Consider the following 24,399-nt stretch of genomic DNA (forward strand, 5'->3'; position numbering starts at 1 on the left):
GGTAAGATCGCGTAATTTGTACTTCACTTCGTCGAAAAGGATATACAAATTGCATGTTTGGTTGTGCATTAAATATCACATATGGGTGATATTTTAATTACACTGAGGCAAAAGTTGTCAAGAGGAATGCAAAAGAGGTGAGAAATGGTCGTGGAAAAGAGGCGAGGTGGTAACTCAGGTGTTCAATTCGCCTCGAAGGCACGCAATGTGCTTAGCAGTTGTACCCGGCGCCTCCACTGGCGTCTCCGCACGTCTCCGTCGTATTTTTGTTTTTATCAATGGAAATATAAATTGTAATAATAAATAGCTGACGAAAGAATGGGGAGTAGAGAGAGAGAGAAAGACCGAAACACTTGTTATAAAATCTGCGTGCATTATTCCCCACATGTGATACAATAGAGGAGTTATGAATATGAATGATCTACATTTAAGCTGATGCTGAGACATCGCGTAGCATCTCTATGGTATCGCATAATGCAGGTAAAAGAGTTATTTAGTGCTGTCTTCCTTATGCTTCACCATATAAAAACCAGTTAAACTTGTGATTATCGTAATTTTTTGCTTCACTACTAAACCATTGCATTGTGCAATGATCCATGTTTTGGGTGGTCACATAATTTTCTCAGAGATCACCAAAAAGAAATTCCCCACGACACACTGCTGCATATACTGAGAGAAAAATTGGGTCAATCTCGCGATCATAGAGAAGGATAAGCGCTTTTGTCTTGGTTTCCCAGTTTATACCGCCACACCACCACGGAGGCTTTTTTTTCCTCATAGATATGTGGTGTACCTTATTTGTGCGGCTTTATGCAAGGCAAGAGACACCATAAAAATGCAAATTAATTAATTGTTGCCCACTGATTTTATTTTTTTTTACACGATGATGGAGCACAAGGCAATCACACTGATCTTCTAAAAAGCAAAACACACCAAATTGGCCATTTGAATGCTTTCTGCACTTCCCGACTTTTAGTTTTGTCGGCAAGATAAGCTTTGGAGTTTGAGATCCGAAAAGATAAATAAATTCCTTTTGAGAGATTTAGAGCTTTTTAGATAAAGATATTTTGTGCTTTTGAAGGCTATTTTAGGGCTGGAAAACCATTTGGATACTTTTAACGGAAAAACAAAGGAAATCAGGAGTTTTTCCTTTACAAAAAGAACTCATTTTTTATGCTTTTGCTTCTGTGATGAAATATTACATAATTTTGATAAACATTTGCTCTTGAATTCTCGCAGCATAAGCCATTTTCTTGATGTTTAGAGGTGCGCGTGTTGGCGGCAAAAGACACTTCTTGCATATTAAATATCCATTTGGGTGGTGAAAAAATGTTGAAAAGTTTGTGAATTTCTATTGTTTTTTCACATGTCCAAGAATGTAACTTCTCCTCTATGTAATTATCTGCAAGTTCTCAAAAACTATCCAAGTAGAAAAGACCCAAATATCGAGACAAAGACGTACGAGTGTTGGGAAAAAGTATGAGTTTCATTTGATCGTCTGGTGCATAAAATTATAGACATTTTTCCTTTTGCCTTTTCACTCCTGTTGCCCACTCTTTGTCAGCACAGAGAGATGGTGCTGTTCTATTATATTGGAAAATTTTTCTGCCTAATGCAATAGCTGGATTTCCACATCGTAGGTAGTACAGTTAAAATTACCAACTACGGACCCTTCCGCATTATTGACCAACATTTTTTCGTTTTAGTTGGTCACTTTCGGGATGGCATTTTTTAAACTCGCGTAATTACAAGTTTCACTTTTTCGAGAATTTTTCATCGCTTTTGCACGGCATTTGGTATGAAATTTGCGAAATATTTCCATCAAATTTGAAGACATGAAAATAACACACAATCATTTTCTCTCGCTCACACTCAACACGGATTCCCAATGAAAATTCATGAATCTCATCTTAAACCTTGAGCTGGATATTTTCGCGCCTCGTAATTTATTATGCACGTTTCGCTTGTTAATCGAGGAAGTCAAAGAAGTAGTTTCATTTTTTTTTGTTCGAGGATGTCTTCTTATTAGAAATTTAAAATTTAGCCGATCGAGAATGGCACCAAAATATCACGTTGTGGAATGTTGAGTAACATTTGGGGTTCAAGCAAAAATTGTATAAGTATGCTGCTCAATTTGTGGAGACTTCTCCAATGTCAATTCTTGACCACATAATTTCCCACAAAAGCTCCAAAAACAAGACACTCCGTGAAATCGTAATTCTATCCATATCGCCTGTTTTTTGACCCACTCACATGTGGATTTTATTGAGTATCGAAAGAACCTCCATTGCGTGCTAAACCTTGAGGTACACATACACCAAATTACCATCATTACACTAATTTCTTTCACACAAATCCTCAATGGAGAGATAGGTGTAGGTATGCCTTGTTTTTACCATTGCAGACTCTATAATAGTACGTTTTGCTTTCCAACTAAATAAACCACACACCAGAGATCCCAAGTGCTTGATATAAATTGATGTTTGACATTTTTTCCCTTCCATGCAATGGCTGCAAGAAGTCAGGGAAAATGGCAAGAGAGGGAAAATGTGATGAAATTTATTGTAGCGACAATCAAGTACATTGTTTTATAATTACAAAATTCACAAGGAGAAGAAGGTACGACACTTCACGTTGAACTGAAGATAAATGTTGGTGGTTGTGGTAGGGCGAAGCTTTATTTGGAGCATCATGAAATAGATCTTTATGTCATGATCAGTTAGAGAATACGAATATCTTTACAATCTTGCTTGATCTAGGCTCTACTATTGAGAAGATTGAAGGAATAAGGATCAAGCGTTATGATTATCCGTTCTTGTTCTTATCAATTTTTCATTTTAGATTTTCCAGCATACAAAAAGCAAGTTTTACACCTCTTTTAGGGCCTTATTGTACACTAAAACTATGCTACTTAACATAAACCCAATTCCATGTGATCTTTTATTTGCGTAAGTTTATAATCCTACTTCAGTATAATCTATTTAAGAGATCAAGAAAAAAATTTCATAAGCAAAATACCACAGAGAAACTGCAAGATCTGCACCCAAAACAGAATGAGATTTGAACATAGTCGCGAAATATGATTTCTTCCCTTTGCCATCATAAATGCCCCATTGATGCAATTGAGATATTTTCCCATCCCATGGCTCGAAGACGACATAAAAGGTGGAGGAATTCATTTGCAGTGACACATCTCTGGCGAGACTTTGTCTCTTCTCTGTAAACTCCCACCGATTATTCATCATCTCTCTATTGCATAAAACTCGCGTGCGATGAAAAAAAAAAGCCCGCTACAAATTTGATCATTTCCGATATTGAATTTTGGAAAAGCGATATTGGCCTTAGCAAAAATGGGCGGTGTGCAAGCTCCATCAGCAACCTCACGATGGCCTCAGGGATTTTTGGCTGTGCGATCACAAAGAGAGGGAGTAAAACATACCACCATCAGGCAATTAGAGCTTTTATGGGTATCCATCCAAAGTGGCATGCTGTACTCCAATTTCCGCTTGGGTTGGCGCCCAAAAGAGACTACACATGGGTGGGAAACAATATTGGTAAATTACTGGGCACAAATTATCGCCACATGATCGTTTAATTGTGTGCGACCTTTCAAGGAATTTTCATTTTGGTAGCCTTTCAAATTTAGCAGAGAAATTGTAGATTTATTAGACAATGGTACCATGATGGAACACAGGGTTGTCTTTGAGGTTTGTGGGCATTGCAAAGTATTTTTCTCAAATCCCGTAGTATTGTTAAAAAAGGAGATTATTCGTCTTTATATGAGAAATCCCCTCGTTTGAGAAAAGTGTTGGAATACGTTTAATCTTTTAGAGATAAAAAATCGACAGACTTTCCATTTTTCTGCCAAAATATACTAAAAAATTCGGCAAAGATTTATACAAAAAAATACAAATGTCACTTTTATGTTTTTTTAAGTCTCTCAAATAAAGAATTATAAAAAGAACTTCTGTTAAACGTAATGCTTTTATATTAAAAGAAACAAGAAAAATTGGTAACATCATTGATTACATTTTTGAAGAAATCTTCAGCGGCTAAATGAACTTAATCATAATTCATTACAAAAAAAAAAAAAAAAATCAAAAAATCTTCGAAAAAACAAAAAAAAATTCATTGCATGATCATCTTGTTCCTTAAAGAATGTAATCAACCAACTAACCTTTGAAGCAACCCATGTGGTTGTTTTTCATTTATTATTGTACGAAAAGAGTGCGGAAAACTCACAGGAATGCTCACATTTTTTTCATTTCTTAAGCAATCAAACACCAATTTGCTTTGACCTCATGAAGAACATTCTGGTGTCTGTATCTCCCACCCCATATGGGCCATTGTTGCAGAGAGACCACGAGTACTTTGGGAGGTGTTTCGTCACTCTGTGGATCTCGTGGAGGCTCTCATGTGGCCATACCTCACGACATCGCGAATGGCCAAATGTTTCTCTATATGCGAGATTCCCTCGGTGGCGCGAGACTATAAAATCCCCGACTTACCGTTCAGTACTGCACAGTGTCTTCGTGAGTTTCACGCCGTGAACATCTCAGTGTTTTCCAGGAGTTACCACAAGAAATACATTTTTTCACCCAATAAAATGGCCAAACAAGTGTGTGCTGTGATCTTTGTGGCTCTTGCCATGTTCGGAAGTTGTGTTCTTGCCCGACCAGGATATGCTCATGGATACGTTGATTACTATGTAAATGGATGCTTTTGAGTGCTTTTTGAGCTTTTTTTGTTGCGCTGAAAAAAAGAAGAAGCTTTTTGTGTGTATTTAGAGCGCAGTGTAAATTTATAACAACGGCCTTTCCCTCCTGCAGGATCATCCAAAGTATGCCTTCAACTATGGTGTTGCTGATCATGTGACGGGTGATGTGAAGAGTCAGCACGAAACACGAGACGGTGATGTCGTGAAAGGTAACATCTCTCATTTTCCAGAAAAGCCATTTTATTGTGAAAATGTGAGACACAATTGCACATCTAATTGCACGATTTTCGCAAAATTATCCATTTGATCTGCTTCTTCGATCATTCCGCCAAATGTATATACAACAAACACAAATTGAATGATTGTGCGAAGAGAACAACGACACATTATGCAACATTGCAAACAATTCCACACTCACTGGAAGAGTATCTCCAGTTGCATTTCCATCTGGAAAATTGCATATATATGGGAGAGAAGGGATGCCGCAAAACAATGCAAGAAGAGATTCACAATCTCTTCCCGCGAGAGAAATCCATGGACTTCATTTTAATTATTCTGTGCGTCTTTTTATTTTAATTAAGCCCATCCATTCTTGAAGACTCCACTCAAGGTGCACACACTCATTCAATGTTCCCTTTAGTGCGTTCTCATTTGATGATCAATCCGTAAATCATTCGTGTGCGTAGATCACTGGGGAGGATAAGATCTCACACATTTGTTCTTGAGCCAAGAAACGGAAGGTCTTATTTAAATTTTTGCAAAAATGAGTACACAGAAGGTTGCTGAAGATTGGCACAGAGATCGGTTAGAGTTTTTTTTAAAGATTTTTTTATCCAAAAATTTCGAATCTTCGATTTATAAAATTTTGAAAAATGCATTTGAATAAATAAATTGATTAAATGAAAGAAAAGAAAAAATTACAATTAAATTAATGACTCCAAAAAAAATCTTCCAGGAAAACCTCTCGCAATTTTTACATTACATTTGTATATCAGATTAATCAAAATTTAAATATTTGTTTAAAACGAAGAATGCAAATTTGCATTTTATTAACGTCAGAGTGAGATTATCTAATTTAAAGATTTATAGTCGATAAATTAAATTGTCCGTATGTGGTTGCATATGTTTAACCCAAAAAAGTCTCTATTTTTAAAATTTTAATTTTTGTTTATTTATTAATTGAAAAAATATTTCATTTATTAAAATTTTCTTTTCAAATTTTTTTTTAAAGAAAATTTAGAAAAGAAGAAATATCTCAAGATATTTTCACAAATTCATTTCTTTTCAGGACAATACTCCCTGGTGGAACCTGATGGCTCTGTGCGAACTGTAGATTACACTGCTGATCCAGTCAATGGATTCAATGCTGTTGTATCGAAGTCAGCTCCCGCCGTTCATCCTGTTCCAGTTGTTCACAAGGCTGTCCACCCTGTTGCCTATGCTGCCCCAGCCCCAGTTGGTAAGTATATTGATTGAAAGGGATGAAATCAAAAGCATCTGAACTCGACTGATTTTCTTGAAATATCTTAAATTAACGTTCTAAAAACTGATTATTGGTTTGTTTAAATTACAATCAAAATTTTTAAAGATTTCAAAAACCATAATTTTGCACTTAATTGGAACCAGATTAAAGACTTAATTTTTTGAAGATCAATTCAAACCAGTCGAAGATTATCATTTTGACCGGAAATTAGGTCGCATTGGTGATGCAATCGATATGCGAATGATGCCACGAGTGAAAATATCGACAAGTTTATCGGAATTCAAAATATTTTATTATTAAAATAATCTGGATGTTGTGCAATATGTCTTTGATAATATTTCAAAGCCATCATTTCACTCTCCCACTCCGTTTTAATTGTTTAGTTTTCTCGGCGTAAATGCATTTTGTTTATTATTTCATAATATTTTTCTCGAGTTTTTTTATTCACTCACATCATCAACAATGAATTTTCACGTTTTTCGTGGCATAGGCCTCCGCCTCGAGGGAGATACTTTATGAATTGTAATCATATTCCAGCAGCATATATTGTTCAAGTTTTCCCTACGGTGCTCCTGCACCTCTGCATAAGTTGCCCGCCGTACTGCTTATTTTCCATCAAAATGTATGACTTATTATGTTGCGGATAAATTTCTCAGGAATATGAGAAATTCAGCGAACGTAGCAAAAATCTTTAAAGACTTAACCAGAACATTTGTATGCATTTCTTGCACTTTAATTTTTTTTATGCGCGCCACCGCGAAATCCAGTGGACAAATGAGAGTTTGTCATGAGGTGGGCGAAGTGTTGGGTTTTTTTCTTTTTATATACACAGAAGAAAAGGTCTCGTGAAGACAATGTATTTATGTGGCTGGGAAAAAGTGCCACTTCTCATGACACTCATGCTGTGCCCAAGACAATGGGAGAATTATGATTGAATTTGTTGTGCATTATGCTGCAATGTGCCAATGATTGAGTGTGGCATTGATTTCTGTCTGTCCTGCAATTATATCAATACCGCGTGATCATTTGCTTTAAAAGATATATCCAAACCAACGTGTCCATTCTCTAAGGGGTCATCTTGAGCAATCTTCAGTGCAAAATAATGGTGGATAACCACTCTCAATGTTGATAATGCTGTAAACATATGGGAATTTGCTTGTAGACAATTTTGCATATGCACTGAAATGAATTGTTTTGAAGATCTTTTTTTTAGTCAATACTCGATCAATTTGAGAATATTCTTCGGATTAATTAGGTAATTTTCTAACATAAGATCTTCCTTTTTGTGTTTCAAAAGAAAATTAGATACATTTATCTTGCAGACATTTGAATGCAAGATTAGGCTTCAAAAATGCTTCATTACCAATTATTTCTCACAGTGAAGAGATCGTCTCGAATTCCACTCCACAATTGTCATCAAGATTTAACCGACAACGTCGAGTTCAGAAGCCGCATTGTGTCGTGCACCACATGATGATGGTTAGCTGATGTTGAGTAACCTAATCGTGCTATAATTTATTATTTCAGTGGTGAAACATGCAGCTCATGTACCACACTACGCTACCGCACATTACGCCGCTGCAGCTCCCATTGCCCACTATGCCGATTATGACCACTATGATGGTCACTACGATCACCACTATGACAACCACCACTACTATTGAGTCCCGAAGCTGACCCATGAATCCTGATCTCCCCCACAGAATCTCCTGAAAATCATTGAAATCGATTGCGCGTTCATCTTTGAAGACCCGTGTGGAAGGGCCACCCAACAAAACAAACCAACTCGTACTTAAGTTATAAATGACTACAAAACAAGAAAAAAGAAGCCCAACAGAAAATGTTAATTTATAGTTGTGTGTAATATTTTTTTTATTGTGTTTATAAAAAAAAGAGACCTACAAAATAAAAGAAATGACAAAAATGGAATTTTTTTACTTAATTCAAAAAGACACATAATTTTGCACAATATAGTGGTCAAGATTGTGATAAAACATCACCACAAATGAGTCTGCAGAAGCACCACTAATATAGCCATATTTCATAATTTCGTGTGACCACCGTGGAACTATCCTGGGTTGACAAGACAAAAGTGCTCCATCAACCTTCAGTGTACTTTGAAAGCATTTTAATTACAATCTACAAATTTTAACATTTTACCATTGTCATTAGGAAACTTAATTAAATATACCTTTTGCTCCCCGAGTTAACATGCAAAGTTTGGGAAAATCCTTCAGTTCTGCACGCGCGGAAGATTTTTACTCCATGACACAGTGTGCTTTTACAAAGAAACTTTTTATTCAAGATTTTACAAAAAAGTGGGGTGAAAAAAAAAGCTCAATGCATTATGTATGTTTGAACTTTTAGTAAAGTCTCCAAAAACAAATTGCAGATATACTGGCGCAAGCTTTTAGCATTAACTTTATGATCTCCTTGTTGATGTATTGGATGGAGCTTTTATGAGCTTTTTATGGATTTATATGTATATACGCCAAAAAGCTAACAAGATTGAAGGAATTGAAATAAACTTCATTGTAATTTTAAATAAAAATTCATTTTTGTAATCAACGGTTATGGGAAAATAAAGATAAATTAATTAGAAACATAGGTAATGTATGAAAAACATAGCATTTACTGTAAAAATTAATGCGAAAAATTATAAAAGTTTATAATAGAAGTTAAGTAGCTTGTCTTTGCGTTTTTGGTCTTGAAAAATGGCTTTCAAACTATTACGTCTAGGTGTGAAAGCTCCTTTAAAATTAACCAAATAAGGAAAATTCGTTGAACCATTCCCCATATCTTTTTGCTTAAGGAATAATCGAGTAATTATCGAAAATGAAATTTTTTTTAGGTGGGATAATTTAAAGAAAATGAAAAAATATTTTATTTTATTTCAAAATCATTTACAAGATTTAAGCTTCTATATTGGATCATCTCTTATACCTACAATATACATTATGTACAATGTAAAGAAAGCTCTGGGAAGTCTGTATAGTAACTATCTTTAGTATAAAACAAAACTTATAAACTAAATGACAAATAGAGAGTAAAATGTTACTCCTACCTACTATTTTATTATCTCCAAATAAGGGATGGTCACGTTATTTTGGAAACTCGGGGACTTTCAAGAGCGATTTTCAAGCCAATTTTGAAACCAAAAATTCGATATTTGCTTGCAGTCTTGTTAAATGGCCAAATACTGATAAGAATTCAGTATTTTCAATTTTGAAAATTAATTTTTGCGATCAAAAAAATTATTTGAAATTCTCACATTTTGGCCATTTTGTTCCTGTAGAGTTTCCAAAATAACGTGACCATCCCTTAACAGGATCACCATATCGGTCAACATGTTACAGAAATAGTTCAAAATGAGCATAATAGACAGAATGCACAAATGCAATAATTTAGTACGTGTGTGTGACGTAATGAAGTCCAAAATAAACCACTTTATAAATTTTCCGTGGATGGTAAGGTCTACCAATAAAAGGGTGTTCCACCCAGAAGCTGTGGAGTTAAAATGTGAAGAATTTAAAATGGAACAGTTTATTTTATTTAATACAATTGCAAAATTCTTCCAAGTTTTACGATTTGACACTAATTTTTGCAACAAATTACTTACCTTTTTTTTCATGTTGGTGCTGTTGGTGGAAATTGTGTGAAAATGGAGTGAAGTTGGATTTGAAAAATTCATTACCATTAATGGATCAATTGCTCTTTCTCGAGGAGGCAGTAAAACATATTAGCCAATGACACACGTCGAATATTATGAGAAATCCAATGACCATAACTCATCAATGGGCGATGAAGTGAATTTCTCACAGAAACTTTTCAATCTTTACTCGCGAGATTATTTAATAAAAGTGTTTGAAATAAAAATCCACACCAAACGGTCAAACCATATAATGCGATTATTATGCAATTGATCAAGCTTCTCCAGCAGCCAGCAATCAACTATATATGCTGCCTGACCCGCGCTTAGCAATATTTTTTGCAGACAACACGGAGATCGTTGAACTGGTTGCGCTTCTGCCGAAGACGCGCCTGACCTACTTTTGATGATCGTCGATCGACATCGAGTCTAAGATGATTGGTCTCGCGGAGTACAACGCGCGAAACACGCGTCAACGCATTGTAAATTCATTCAACTTTTACTTTCTCATCAATGTGTCTCACTCTCGGTTATTTTTTAACGCTCTGCGTGAATTTCTTCTTTAACACTCATGTTTGCATAATTTTTCATGACCTTTCCAGAAGATGGACACACGGTGGATCAGAGGTGGAAAAATCAACCTAAAGTTGAGTAACTTTCGCGCGCGCTTCGAATTTTAAAGACCATCCCATTGGGTACTGTTTTTTCTGTAACATCCCAATCAGCAGCATGTCCAAATTTGTCGTGTTAAAAAGAAGCAATTAAATCCCTACTGATTTGATATATGACATGTGACAGGAATTGCAAAAAAATGGTAGCGAATATAATTTTCTCATGAAGCTTTTCTTCACTTCTTCGACTACATACTGGATTAAACCTAAAACAGGAGCTCTAACCCATGGCTTAATATTAAAATCCTCTTGAGTAAGGCGTATGAATATGTTAAAATTGAAATTAACAAGTAATAGTAAAGGTTATAAAGATTTTTTTTCTTAAACAAACTAGTCCGATGTTTTGATTTCAAAAGCTCTTCTCGTGAAACTCAACATCATGTAAATTTATATAAATTAGATATTTTAATTTAGTTTTACAGGAGCAATTATCATAAATTGCATTCGAATGCAAGAGCACATCGACAACACATTACAGAATGTCAACATTAAGAAATGAAGCATTAAAAAAATCAGTGTAAATAAAGTCAAGGATCATCGAGAGACATCGCCAGCTTCATCTCCAATTGACCTACATTTGCTTCTTCACGACGCATTGGGGCTGTGAAGAGGCAAAAAAAGAATATAATACTGCAAAAAAAATCTCAAGTGCAATCCACTAAATGCACTTTCGATCCATTTTCAAAATTCTCTTTTCAATATAAGAGCTTTCATTGACTTTTCACAAAGATTGAAAATTGTAAAAAAAAAATCCCTAAAGATCTTACGAAATTACGCACTGAATTGGGATTGAGTGCAAATCGGCAAGTAGTTTGTAATTGCTTTTGACTCTTTATGGATTGTGGACAACATGAGATGAAAATTACTTGATTGCCTGACGCACGTTAGACTTCTGGCCAGCATCGTATTTGGACCGCATAAAAAATTTCCAGACACGAGAAAAATCCACGCGGCATCTCATGAAAATAGAGTTGCTCTATACAGACAACATGTTGATTTATTGTGATCGCCAGTGATACAATTTTACCAATTCCCTAATAGACTTACACACAAGAAGTTGCATTGAGGTGAATTTTTGATGATATTCTACTTCGCAATTTCAATGAATGTTGCCCAACATGTTGTCTCTGCTCTCGTAGATTTCATTCGTTACGCCGTGGATTCAGATGATCGAGCTTCTTTCAAAATTTTGCACGAAAAAAAATTGGCAAAGATCTGCAAAATTAGTTTTCTTGTACATTGTTAATCACTCTCTTTCCAGAAAACTTTTTGTGAGACCCTGAAAGTTTTCTATAAACCAAAAACAAATTAAATCAATTTGTAAACAATTTGTAAAAGAGCATCTTCTGCAACAAAACTCATTAAAAACAAACGAATTTTGCATGCCAATCATATTTTCGGGTACTCAGTATTCACGCTTTTACCTAAAATTGCATTACATCACATTTGGGAGGCACCACTACACATTCCAGGCGGTCTTTTGGGGCAAAAAAAAGAAAGATCATGTCAGTGTTTCAAGATGCTAAATCGATACAAATGGGAGTCAATCTCCCATGTCAAAACTCATAAGTCGACTTTAATGATCTCTCACTCGCGTGTAAAGCATGATTGCAAGCAGAATTGTAACAAAAGAGCCTCTCTTTTGGCTCAACTTTATGGACATTTTTCGTTTGCGATGGTGATGTCAGAAAAACAAGGAAATTCTTAGAGATACATGAAGGTGGTCAATTAGTTTTGAAATCTTCCCCATTACTCAAAGTGATGTCTTCATTTTGCAGAAAGACGAAATGTTGAGCAATTTTTGTGTGGGGGTTTTTGATTTATTGCAGGATTTACCTGGAAGGTGTATGACTTTGATTTAAAAATAATTTTTAATAATAAAATTTTTATTGAGTTTTTTTTTTAAATATTTCACCTGTTAGTTAAAGATTAAAGAAAATAAACTTCGAATTAGTAATCTTATACATATATAGAAAATAATGAGCTTTCGCAGATGGTTCTGTCTGCGTAATTCTTTTGTGAGTTTTTAATCATTTAAAGAAATCAAAATTAAGATAAGAATGAAATTATGCTCATAATTGGGCTGAGATTTCGTTCTTCTTTTACCCACGTTTAAGAAAATATGTAATTAATCTCTCAATTCATTCAAACATAGATAACAAATCTCCCCCACATTACACTAGACCGCCTCACTATTTTTCTCCAATAACAATATAATTTATTTAATTTTACCTTTCTTGTTATTAATTTCAGAATAATTCACCTGTAATGTATTGAAATTGATTCAGTTCTATACAATTCAGCAATTCAAATTAATTTGTATTAAAAAGCAATGTTCAGGGTAATTTTCTATTCTTATGTTTTTTAACAAGAACTTTGGGGTCAAGAACTAATAAGCAATATAAGCAAAGGAGCTTTGCAAAGCATTAAAATTAACAGTTGTTGTAATTTGTGAAAAGCATTAAATACTTTGTTGTTCAATTGCTTTGCTTGTTCGTGATTTTTTTAGCAAATCTCACACCATTCTCGCGTCTACAATCAACGTACAAGATTGCTTTTTATGGCGGTAATAATTCTGAAGCATAATTTGCAATAAGAGAATGTCTTGGGAATGTGGAATTAGAGTGCATCAAGTTAATGTAATGAAGTAGTTCACTCAATTAATGTGCCGCTGAATTTCAATTAAGTGCCACCAATTGTTGCATCTTCGCGGGGAATCTTCTGCTTGGTTGTTGTCCAAAAGTGTAGCTGCAAAGAGAAAGTCATCTTTACTGCTGACTTTGTTGCAGCAGCTCCTCTTGGCGCGATATGATGTAACATTTATATATGCGGAACGACACAAGAACTGATGATATTGTGAAGATGATCTGTAATCTTCTCGGTTATGCCGCACGCGAGAAGGCATCGCGAGCCTTCGCGAACCATATTGAGGCACAAGATCGCAAGATTAGTATCTGTGATCAATGGGTTAGATGGAAAATTGATATAAATGGGGTACGTTTAAAGCTTAGACACTAATCTCAATGCATAATCTCACTCGATGTGCCCATATGTTGCCAATGTAGTCGCGTAATTGATAGGCAATTGTCACCTAGGCTGTAGCGTTGATTTACCTCAGGGGGCCATCGTATCACACCATGTTGCCAACCATTTGAGACGATTAGCATCCAAACTGTGGCGCGAGATGAGAAATTCTCCTCCAATATGTGACAACTATCAATTAAGGTAATTGCACTTTGACTCCACCAAGCTCTAGCTGGCCACATATAGTGATTTAAAACACCTTTTTGAGGGAGTTTTACTTTAATATATACACCACACTGTCCCCATTCCGTGATATTTGTAAAAAAAATAATTTTTCTCTCTTTGCAGCAAAGAAACGCCTGAAAAACAAACTGCATAAGAAAGTGTTTGTAAAACACTGGTGAGAAATTGAATAATCAAACTATTTTTCGCGAGCAATCTATCACAAATCTCGCGTATTTTGTGAGAAATTTTGTGACATTCCCCATTTTTTTTGTCAGTGCATTTTATACAAATCACGCTCTTTTTGATTCCAAAAACCAATTGTTTTATGCTGTTAAATTATTCAGCGTTTGTTTTTTCCCTCAGAAACAATTCTTATATAACAAAATTCAAGTGTAGAGATAGAAAGAGCTTGATAAAAAAGATGCCAGATGGGATAAAATTGAGTGGAACAAAAATAGGTCAGTATTACATTCTAATTTGATTCAATTGCATAATGTCTTAGTTTTTATTTTTTGTTATTTTGAGATCTTTTAAAAAAGTGAGAAAAGAGCTTATTCGTTTCTACATGGGAAAACTTCTTCATTTGAGGAAATAATCGATAAAACGCGCAAGAAGAGTAAGAATCGTCTTAGCTAGTAAAAGTCAACAATTTTTTCTTATAAAAATGTATACAATGACGTCATTATTATAATTTTTTGCCTCTTTCAATGAAAGAACCTCAAGGCTCTCAATAAATTATTTTCAAAAAAAAAATTCTAGCTGTTTCTGAAATTGAGATATCGTGAGTAAAATATTTTCAATACTGCGGAAAAGAATCATTATAATTTTTTTGTAAACCAAAATTGTTTAGCAAATTTTAGAAATAACACAATAAGAGAATAATGAGCACAACATCACCAATTTCGCTTTCAACATGCTATGTGCAGATTCGCCTCATTCTTTATTCTTCGTACCACACAAAATGTTTATTTTATACCTTTCCTATGACAAAATGTCACCCTGCTGTGCCTCCTGAATAAAATTAACCGCCTCGTGTCATCAAACTTGATTAATTCTCACAGTCTTTTCACCACACTTACATATTACTTCTCCTCTTCAATCACTTTCGGTACCTCTGTGAAGTCTTTTGAGTCTTTCTTCATTTCCTCACGTGTGATCTTGCGAAAAAGCCACGAAAAGCAATTTGGTGGGATATTTATTGAGGGGGGTATCATTAAAGGTGCATAAATATGCAAGGCAATAAATTACCAATGTTTATTAATTCAATTAAAAGTAACAATATGTGGTTCGTTAAAGTTATTTTGAAATGCTTTGGCATCTTTTGAGGTGCTCATATACGAAGGAAATTCATTTGTCATCTTGTTGTAGTAGCTCTCCCGAAGAATGCACTAAGCGTGACTCCGTCGTCTCAACACCACTGTAATGTACTCAGCTGGTAAAGTATATATAAGAGTTTGAAGGTTACATTTAGCGGGAAACAATAAGAAAAATCAGCGAAAGATAAAATTGCAGACATTTTGTCGACTGTGCATTAAATTGACCTCATTAGAACTGCTGCTTTGGTGAGCATAAATACCTTTTAGCGTGCTGGTTAAACAATTCCGGTGATCTTTCCTTCCTCATGGCGGAAATGTCTAAGAAAAAAAAAACAAGACGTAATTTTCCAAGAAGAAAATTCTCATGCGTTAGGCAGGAACTGCGTCGATTGAGCAGAAAAGAGTGTTAAACGCACACGTAATTTGAACGAGCGCATAAATTTGAATGATCCATTCAGCCGAGCGTTTCTTCTCGCGACCAAAATTGGCATCTCGAATTAACGGAATTCACAGAGAGTGAAAAGGCTCTATCAATTTTACATCATAATTTTATTTACACAGTGTTTTCATAATAATAGATGTTCTTTTTTATGTCGAGAGATCCCCTCTATGCTCCAAGAGGGGGGGTTTAAGTATTTTGTGAGTGAAAGAGTGGTCGGATCGTTGGTAAATCTGTGCTGTTTCGCGCCATTTAATTCGCAAAACTAACAATCAGTCACAATTTCTGGCAATTTTAGGATTTGCTAACTTGAGCCTTCTGGCTCACGAAGCCATAGGGAGGGACCTGCTGCTGCTGCGGTGGTGGCACTGGAATGTACTGAAAGCAGAGGAAATGAGAGACTTTCTTTAGTAAGTTGATCCGTAGTTTAGATTAACATGGTTGATAGCACTGAACACCTTGGAGGTGATTTTGTCAAGACAACATATCAAAATGTGTTGAGATTCTTGTCAGACATCGATGCTATCGCGAAATTTTATGCGAGCTCCCCTTACTTTCATCTTTGGTGTTCGTATTTTGTATTAGGTGATCTCGCGGAACGCTCACCATAGTGGAAATAAAAGAAGTTACTCTACTTTGATGGTACGATAAGAAAAAGGTATAAGATTTCCATCTTGTACGTGGGCTTTGGCAATTTAAGCCACAGCAATTGGTATTTTATTTAAATTGAAAAACTCTGCAGAATTTTTATTAAAAATCCTTCGTTCGAATTTTTATTTTTTGATAAATTGAATAATTTGAATAAATTGAATTAAAGAATTTGAATAAATAATGTTTTTAATTAACAGTTAAGAAATAAAATGAAGAAAATAATGAAACCTTCCGTTGGAAAAATTCCATGATCTAAGATATTGTTATTAACGTATTGTCTCTCCTTTTAATTAATAAAATTTAATACGTTATTAAAGGGTCATGTTCAAATGCAGATACATTAATTGTTCAATTCAAATCCTAATAAACAGCATACATACAAACAGCGAAACACTTTCAAATAAATCCTCAATATTCATTGCAATAAATTCATAACAATCTCAACATCTACTTAAGAAGACAACTTAATTTCACTTTTTTCATTTACCATTGAGTTTATGGAGAAAAAAGTAAGTATACCTACATCACTTGAATTTACATAATAATTCATCAATGGGCCACACAATCTACCGCAAATCATCGTTGAATATAAATTTCCGTACACACATATCTTTTGAATTCCGAATAAAGCACCATTATTCGCAAAAAAAATATTCAAACTTTGAGATATTTATGCTTTAGCAAGGATTGTTTTCGTCTTGCCTCAATGATTCTTCAGACATTTTAAAAGCTCATTTTGTAGAGGCAAATCACCTCCGCAGCAATATTGCAACTCACCATGAGATAAGGTGTGAATTTTGCCTTCTCGTCGTAGGCTTTGTACTTCTTCAGCTTGGCATTGTACTTCCCATTCGGTTTGTCATAAATGTTCTTTGATTGCTTCACGTAGGGATTGTAGGCAATCACGGCGTAGTACTTGAAACCGACATTTGGCACATATTGAACAGCCAAGTGCGCCACTGGCTTCACATACTGATCATCACGGGAAATTTCATTGTGATGTGGACTTAAGATGGTACCGTAGTTGGGAGCCTGCGTTGTCCCCTGAGGCCTTTCTGTTGACCGCTGCTGGTAGGTGTTGTTATTGTAGCGAGGTCTCGATGGCGGTGGGAGAACGTACCTGAAAATAAATAATATTTTTTTGTGAAAGGTCACTGAACTCCCAAAAGTCACAACAAGCCCCCAAAAGGCAAAACCTACACGTAGGGATTCGGATTAGGGACATCGTTGGACTGATCCTCCCACACAGGAGCTGGATTTCGATAAGGATACTGCGGTACGGGACGTTTTGTAGTGGTTGGCGGTACAATGGGCCCCGTATTTGTGTTCCAGTCAACTCTTATGCCCCATGTGCTTCCGATGAATGTTGTGAAGGCCATGAGTGTCGATAGCTGGCGGAGCAATGAAAAGAAAAAGGAAAGTAAGTTCGAATATGTTGTGATGTTTTCATGAAATTTAAGAAAGTTTTCTTCGTTTTAAGAAATTATGTTCTCAAAAATATTTTCAGTTATTTATTGTTTCATCCTTTAAGACTTTTTTTCAAGAAACTGCTCAATAGCTCAAAATTTAGACACAATTTTCGCATAACTTTCAAAACCCTTTCAGCAAAAGGCGGCAATTTATGAAACTTAATTTCAATAAACTCCATTCGAGTCTTGATCTGAGCGGAAGTAAAATCAACTTTTGAATAATTTATGATTATCTTTGACCCCAACTGAGGTCATTACAATTCCCCCAAATAATCACGTATTGGCTCTATCGAATTGCATTGATAAGTAGTATTTTCTTATAAGAACGATACTCTCTTTTTCAAGCATAAATTGGTGCAGGAAAACAAGAAACTCTCAGGTGCAATTTTCTCGCCAAAAATGGTTGTAATATTTCACACCAAATGCAAGATGCAATTCAGCAGCAAAAGTAGTTGCAAGAGTTATCCGATAAAAATCACACCCAATCAATGACCCCGTAGCCCTAATAAGAGACGAGGAAAAGCAACACATGGCCTTATGGGAATCGCTAAATGTTTTTCTAATTGACCACATAATCTGCACCTTTCCATAGTATTTCAGCATCCACTTTAGACTTGCTATCGATCAAATGCTCAAATGCGGGACGTTATGCAATACATCATCGGGTGTGATCATCGAAAAATCTAATATTTTTTTTAATAAACTAACCCAAGCCAATCACTTAAAGGTACTTTAATGGCCAAAGTATTTTATTGATCAACGACGACCTGGCGACAATCTCTATTGTAGATCGCGTCTCGGTTGTCGATGCTCTTTTTTTCTCAGCTCCCATATTGGATAATTTTAGCTCCAGAGCTTTCTTCTCAATACACCAATTTCGCAGAAAGTTTTATTGTTTTACTATTTTATAAAAAAAAAACTTTAAGTTTGCACCTACACATCAATTGTGAACGGAAGCAACATCCAATGAAAGAAAGCTCTAAAAAAAATTCTCGAAAAGGTTAACTTTTTCCGATTCGCTTTTAAATGTGAATAGGACGCCTAATTTGGATATTTGGCAAATTGAAGATAAATTGTCTTGTTTTTGGTTCTCTCTGAAAACAATCCGGATTTCTTGTAGGCTCTGGGGAAAATTACGCGGAAAATAGGAGGTGTATTGTTACCTAGCCGTGACACTCTGATCTTGACTCCCACAAAAAGACATATATTTCCCCCTGCGTAAGATTCAACGAGGCGATATATCAAACAATTTTCCATTATCTCACCGTTTTATTCATCACGCGTCACGGTCACGTTTCACCATAATGATGATTCAATTGACTTATGGTTTCTTTTTTTCAAATTCCTCTCAAATTAACAACTTTGATATGGAAATCCATCATCATGTCTTAAATTCTTCGTCTACCACATCCAGAAGGTATACTGAAAAGGGGATAACAAGCAATGGAACTCTGACACCGGAAATTGAAAAATAACGAATAATTTGAAGTTTTTTTTTTAAGACGAGCAGATTTGATATTAAAATTGATTTAAGATATAAAATTTTAACAATTTTATTAGGTCAATCTTCAAAGGTCTATAAAATTAATACTTTCTTGCTCAACAAAAAAATTTTCCAATAAAAAAAAGTAATAAAAAATTTAAAAATTCGATTTAAGAGATAAATTTTAATAAAATATCAGAGGGCGTAGATAGAAATTTATTTCAGAGTTCTTTAAAGAAATAAATTTCCTTATTTTTATGCGTATACTGATTTAAAAAAAAAAAACGACCTAAGAGTCAAGTTCATGAAAATTTAGATTATTTCAACTTTATTAACGACTATTGTATTCAAATTACTATTGTCATTTGATAAATAGTTTGTGCAATTCTAACGTATAAGCTTGACAATTTTTCAATCGTTTAACTTTTTTTTTAAAGTTGATACTTTATTACGTAAGTTTATTTAATTTTATTCATTCTAATTACTTATGAGCCCCTTATAGTTTTAAAAGCAAAGAATTTCCGTTGTGTTAGTATTAATAGCAGGTGAATTTACCAATAAAATTTTTGTATTTTGTAACAGAGTGACTGTCTAATAGAGACGACACTCCATGGTGGCCAATTGATGAGTTTGGAATACGAAATCAGTTGATTTAAATGCGCATCGAGTGGCATTTATTGGGTAAGCTTTCGATGTTGGCAAATTTTGGATATACAACATACACACAGCATTTTTGGCGGGAAATTGCTACGAGAGAGGTGCTAGTTTGGGTATATATAGTTATAGAAAAAAAGAGTATCTTGTGCGGGTCAATCCGATTAGGAACAATAAACAATGGGCCGCTGTGCGCGGAGGCCTCAAATTGCATTTACCTCCCATTGGGGCCGCAATATTTCAACAGCCCATTTGTCTTCACCATTTAATATTTCAACCGAATAATTGTTCTGTCGCACACTGACCTATGGCGCAATGTTCAATGGTTAGTCGTGGAAGTGAGATAAGAAGCCTGGTGGGGAATTTCTTTTTAATTCTCACACAATTTTCGAGAGTGCGTGCTGGCAGATGCACAAAGCAATGCGAAATCAAAAGAAATTCTCACATAAAATTCCACTGTGAGGAAGCTTCTTTCTCACCATCAGTGTTGATCACCATTGGGATGATCATCGTGAAAGAGCTCATGGTGTTAGAGGGGAAATGGAGTTCACATTGCATCACTTTGCACCGCGAGATGGGAATTAGAAAACAGTCAATCAGCTATAAGGTGGCAAGTCTGCACCCGAGACATGGATAATACACCTCACTCACGGTAGCTAAGAGTAAATAAAATCTCATGTGCTCCTCAGTGAGATGTCTGCGAGACACACGATTCAGCTTAATTGCATTTTGACTCCACAATTAGCGCACATTAAGACCAACTGACTGAACACACACTCGATTAATCGGGCTTGTGTCTCATGTAATGGATGGTTATAAACAATTATTTATTATTTAATACCAAATCCAATTAATTAGCGTCACGTCTCAGAGGAAGAATTAGAAGCGGAAGTGAACCATTATGGACACAATTAGCCAGATTGGAACATGTTTTTGGTTTTAGTGTGAAATTGCGTATAAAGAAAAATATTTTGCCTCTATGTACATCTCATTTGGAGGTTTTCAATTTTAGCCACATCTTTTGGGTAGAATTTGTATTATTATATTCATGCAATAATGAAAATTTAGGACTTATGCTACTTCAAATAATTGTACATTAAAATATGTTTTGAAATGAATTATTAAGTTGTCCAAAGAAGACACCAACACTAAATCATCTGAAATATTTAGGTTTTGTTATATTTATTTTATTTTATGATTAAAAAATTTATAAAAGTAAATAAAAATGCAAATCCGCTAATTTTGGTTTTAGTAGATAATCATAATATTTAAAATTTCATACTTCTAATGCGTTTTTTTTAAATCAAATTTGAGGATTCGATAATTAAAAAGAAACTTTTAACCTCCTTGAAAAAATTTCGGGATCCGCCCCTGAACTTGTCTCTGAAAAATATCTAGCAATGAAGCATAATTTTAAGAAAAGTTTTACAATTTTAATTAAATAAATATTTCCTCCCGATAATAAATACAGGATGAATGATAAAAGTTATGTTGCTATGTTATGAGGGTTTAATCTTAAATTTATACATTTCCTATTAGTTATTCCTCTATGTGTGGCATTAGAGTAAATTAATAATTAATTTAAATTGAATTCAGTTGAGTACTTTAGTCACACCGCCCCAGCAAATTGCCGAATAGAAGTCTCCTTGGAAAGTTGCTCAAAAAGCACAACATCACCATTGTGTTGAATAATTCAAGAAGAAGGATGAAACAAGCATAGAAATTGTATTTCAATGATTTTTTTTTATTTGTCTGTGAGGGATGCTGTAATGCAAACGGAACATTTTTGTCTACATATTTCCGAAATGTCATTTGCACAGAAAAGCATTTTTCATATTTGATAGGTAGGTACTACACTTAGACAAGGGCGGAAAGTATATGTTTGTATGCAGGTGGAAATGAAATGGATATTTCGGTGGGAAAAATTATGCTTCATTGCATGAAAAACGGGTTCGTCGCTTACATAGCGGAGTCTTTCGTTTAATTGAGTTGAGTCCTCTCTAATTGCCCATTACAGACACACATAGTGGAGCAAGTTGGGTCTATTTCCACAAGGGAGATTTTCGATGGAAATTCTTGCAAAATTGAGGCGACTGGCAAATATTTAGCAGTAAATTACACATGATTGCAATGCAACCACGACTCTTAAGAATGAAAAATCGTTTTCATACCAAAATATTTGAGACAATCTCCACGGCAAAAGGTGTATAATTATAAATGAACTATGCTCGGCATATATTTTAATATATCTGACTCTTTTGGCTCTTTGGGGTCTCATAGTGCGCATACATAGTGCGGTCGGTACATAAAAAAAGAGAGGAGGCCCATGAGGGAGAAAAGATCACTCGGAGGTATAATGCATGTGATTGATGCAGTCTACACAGTGTATTTTATTAGGTGCTGAAGTACCATAGAGCAACTGTTTGCATAATCATTTTCATATTAAATGGTAGACAAGAGGGAATCTTTAGAAGGGAATTTTTCTTACCGTAGAAATAATTTGATGTGTTATGATCATTTTAGCAAAATATAAATTACAACTCACACACTTAATTTATTAAATATATGATTATATTTTATGGGTGTCTCTCACTGTTTCTCTCCTTTTTCACTTATGGGGAGTTTTATTAAATTTTACTCAGCAATGTACGAATTTTCACACACCATTTATTCTCTTATGCACTCGTGTTTTTTTTTCCTTGTATTCCAGCGATTAGTTCAACTAATATCTGCCAATAAATTACACCACCTCACCTATAGATCATTCAAAAATATGACACTACACACTTGTTTTTATCGCACAACCCACGCTTCCAAAAGCGATAACTTCTTGTTGCCGTTGACATTCGATAAGTTCAATTACTACCACGAGCCACTGTATGAATTTCCGAATGGTCTCTTAATTCATTTCATCTGTGAGACTTTTCCAATTAACACGACACTGATCAGTGCGTTTAAGTAAAATTGAGAACATTTAATTGCATTTTATTAACATGAGATGATCGACATTTGTGTCATATGTATACATAGAAATCTCGTGAGATCTAAAGCAAATGAGACATAATTAGTGATTTCTTCGCAGTAACATTGAACTGAATTGAATGTCAACGGGACAATTAAGAAGATATATTTCTGGAAAAATAAAATTATCTCACACACGAAAAATGTTAATTCACAAAAAAAAAACTTTATTTGTCTTTATATTTTTTTTTTTAATTACTTGTCCATAAGTCAGCACAAAACAGAAACACAGTAAGCAAACACATAAATCCGCTTGAGACACCGCGATCACCAGTGATCTTCAAGCGTGAGGAAGTTCATGAAGTTTATTCCGTAAGGAAACGTGTCGGCGTGACAAACACTTTGGCGACACAAGAGCAACTGAATGGTTGGATGTGAGAAGTATTCAATTGTGGCCGCAACTTTGAATGGGAGAGTCCGAAAATGCGCAAGAAAAATTATATACTACTATCGTGCCCGGTGCGCTCGGCTCTGGGCTCACAGATAAACTGCGAGCATACGCGGAGATCGCGAGTTGTGATCATACTTTTTGCTATATCCCCCTTCTGTACCAGACAGTACCCATATATATAATACATAAAGCGATCTTCCTCACCAGAACGATCACTGTGTTTTTTTCTTCGCGATCACCGGTGATCTTCGGCGATTGCACGGTGATCTTATACAGATGCAATATTCAGGGTTATGAATGTGTGGCAATCATAATTTCATTATCGGAATTATTGTTATTTAAACCGAAGAATAGATGGAAAGTAGCAATTCACTGCCATTCTAACTCACAGCGTCTCTGCCATTTCTCTCTCTACCACAACAGATCGTACCTTGCGATCGCAACTGATCACGCGCGATCTCACAGCAGTGCAATCGTGTGGAGTTTTTGCTACCATTTGCATAAATTGTAAGGTGATCGCATTGATTTCCGCCATCGACCATAATGTTTCTCCACCGCTCTCGGGATTTGATTATATTAAATAAGCAAAAGTGAAGTGAAAAAAAATATATAATAAAATTTTAAAAATAAACCTTACCGAGAGAATATGCAACACATTTCCTTCCATTTCTCCCCCGCTGTCCCGTACCATAAAAGGAAATAACACACGACGTGATGATCTCCTTGAGGTGAGCATCGGACACAGAGGTCGTCGCATTGGTTTTCAATACTCACCATGTGTCTCGCACTCGAGACAGTTGTTATTCTACAAATAAAATAAAATATACATAAAATGCAGAAGCAAGAAGAGTGTTGGTGATTATGTAATTTGCATAGAAAATCAGCTTGGAGCATTTTATGCAAATTGACCGATAAATTGACAATTACCATCTCGTTGTGGATGCCGATCGGAATCACAGATATCTCAACTTGGAGTGTGATTGAGTGATTGATGATGTTTCGTACCCAACCATTATCGAAGTGCGCTGCAAATTCTTCTACCGCAGCAGACGCCTTTTTGTACCATATCGACGTCTTCTGTTACAATTAAAACAACATTTACCAATAAAAGCAGTTTGTTAGGAGTTGTGCATACCAAATAGAACTTCCCCCATTGCTATGCTGTGCGTAATGACTGTGAGGAAGACTGCGTGAGTTGTGCTGGTA

At 35.2% G+C, this 24,399-nt stretch overlaps 6 protein-coding genes across 12 annotated transcripts in view; 5 read left to right on the forward strand and 1 right to left on the reverse strand.

Annotated features, from left to right (window-relative positions):
* Positions 1-24,399, forward strand: part of LOC129794093 (GPI mannosyltransferase 3) — a 1,193,052-nt gene that overhangs the window by 721,486 nt on the left and 447,167 nt on the right. The gene's annotated exons all lie outside the window — the stretch shown is intronic.
* LOC129794120 (cytoplasmic tRNA 2-thiolation protein 1) overlaps positions 1-24,399 on the forward strand; it is a 1,132,104-nt gene that overhangs the window by 660,538 nt on the left and 447,167 nt on the right. The window lies entirely within an intron of this gene.
* Positions 1-24,399, forward strand: part of LOC129794129 (plasma membrane ascorbate-dependent reductase CYBRD1) — a 1,128,201-nt gene that overhangs the window by 656,635 nt on the left and 447,167 nt on the right. The gene's annotated exons all lie outside the window — the stretch shown is intronic.
* LOC129794176 (cuticle protein 8-like) overlaps positions 1-24,399 on the forward strand; it is a 500,748-nt gene that overhangs the window by 29,182 nt on the left and 447,167 nt on the right. The gene's annotated exons all lie outside the window — the stretch shown is intronic.
* Positions 4,607-7,864, forward strand: LOC129794296 (cuticle protein 21-like). Its single transcript, XM_055835086.1, has 4 exons — positions 4,607-4,708; positions 4,830-4,926; positions 6,006-6,176; positions 7,728-7,864. The coding sequence occupies exons 1-4, from the start codon at positions 4,607-4,609 to the stop codon at positions 7,862-7,864; spliced, it is 507 nt and encodes a 168-aa protein (XP_055691061.1).
* On the reverse strand, positions 15,616-23,302 carry LOC129794159 (uncharacterized). Of its 3 annotated transcripts, none has more exons than XM_055834803.1 (5): positions 22,941-23,302; positions 22,270-22,510; positions 17,376-17,566; positions 16,953-17,295; positions 15,616-15,902 (listed from the first exon to the last, which is right to left on the reverse strand). In XM_055834803.1, the coding sequence occupies exons 2-5, from the start codon at positions 22,297-22,299 to the stop codon at positions 15,819-15,821; spliced, it is 648 nt and encodes a 215-aa protein (XP_055690778.1). In that variant the 5' UTR covers positions 22,300-22,510; positions 22,941-23,302; the 3' UTR covers positions 15,616-15,818. The 3 variants fall into 3 exon arrangements, with proteins under 3 accessions (XP_055690778.1, XP_055690776.1, XP_055690777.1); XM_055834801.1 differs by having other exon boundaries at positions 22,270-22,535; positions 22,939-23,302; XM_055834802.1 differs by having other exon boundaries at positions 22,937-23,302.

The sequence above is a fragment of the Lutzomyia longipalpis genome, chromosome 3 (genome assembly GCF_024334085.1).
Source record: "Lutzomyia longipalpis isolate SR_M1_2022 chromosome 3, ASM2433408v1".
NCBI classification, from domain to species: Eukaryota; Metazoa; Arthropoda; class Insecta; order Diptera; family Psychodidae; genus Lutzomyia; species Lutzomyia longipalpis.

What these genes read in the sequence shown, in the direction of transcription:
- LOC129794296 (XM_055835086.1), top strand. Translation starts at nt 4,607, where the DNA reads ATGGCCAAACAAGTGTGTGCTGTGATCTTTGTGGCTCTTGCCATGTTC. An exon ending in AGACGGTGATGTCGTGAAAG is followed by an intron (nt 4,927 to 6,005) that starts GTAACATCTCTC and finishes ATTTCTTTTCAG; the next exon opens with GACAATACTCCCTGGTGGAA. An exon ending in TGCTGCCCCAGCCCCAGTTG is followed by an intron (nt 6,177 to 7,727) that starts GTAAGTATATTG and finishes TTATTATTTCAG; the next exon opens with TGGTGAAACATGCAGCTCAT.
- LOC129794159 (XM_055834803.1), bottom strand. Translation starts at nt 22,299, where the DNA reads ATGATCATAACACATCAAATTATTTCTACG. An exon ending in CCTAATCCGAATCCCTACGT is followed by an intron (nt 17,296 to 17,375) that starts GTAGGTTTTGCC and finishes ATTTATTTTCAG; the next exon opens with GTACGTTCTCCCACCGCCAT. An exon ending in AATTCACACCTTATCTCATG is followed by an intron (nt 15,903 to 16,952) that starts GTGAGTTGCAAT and finishes CTCTGCTTTCAG; the next exon opens with TACATTCCAGTGCCACCACC.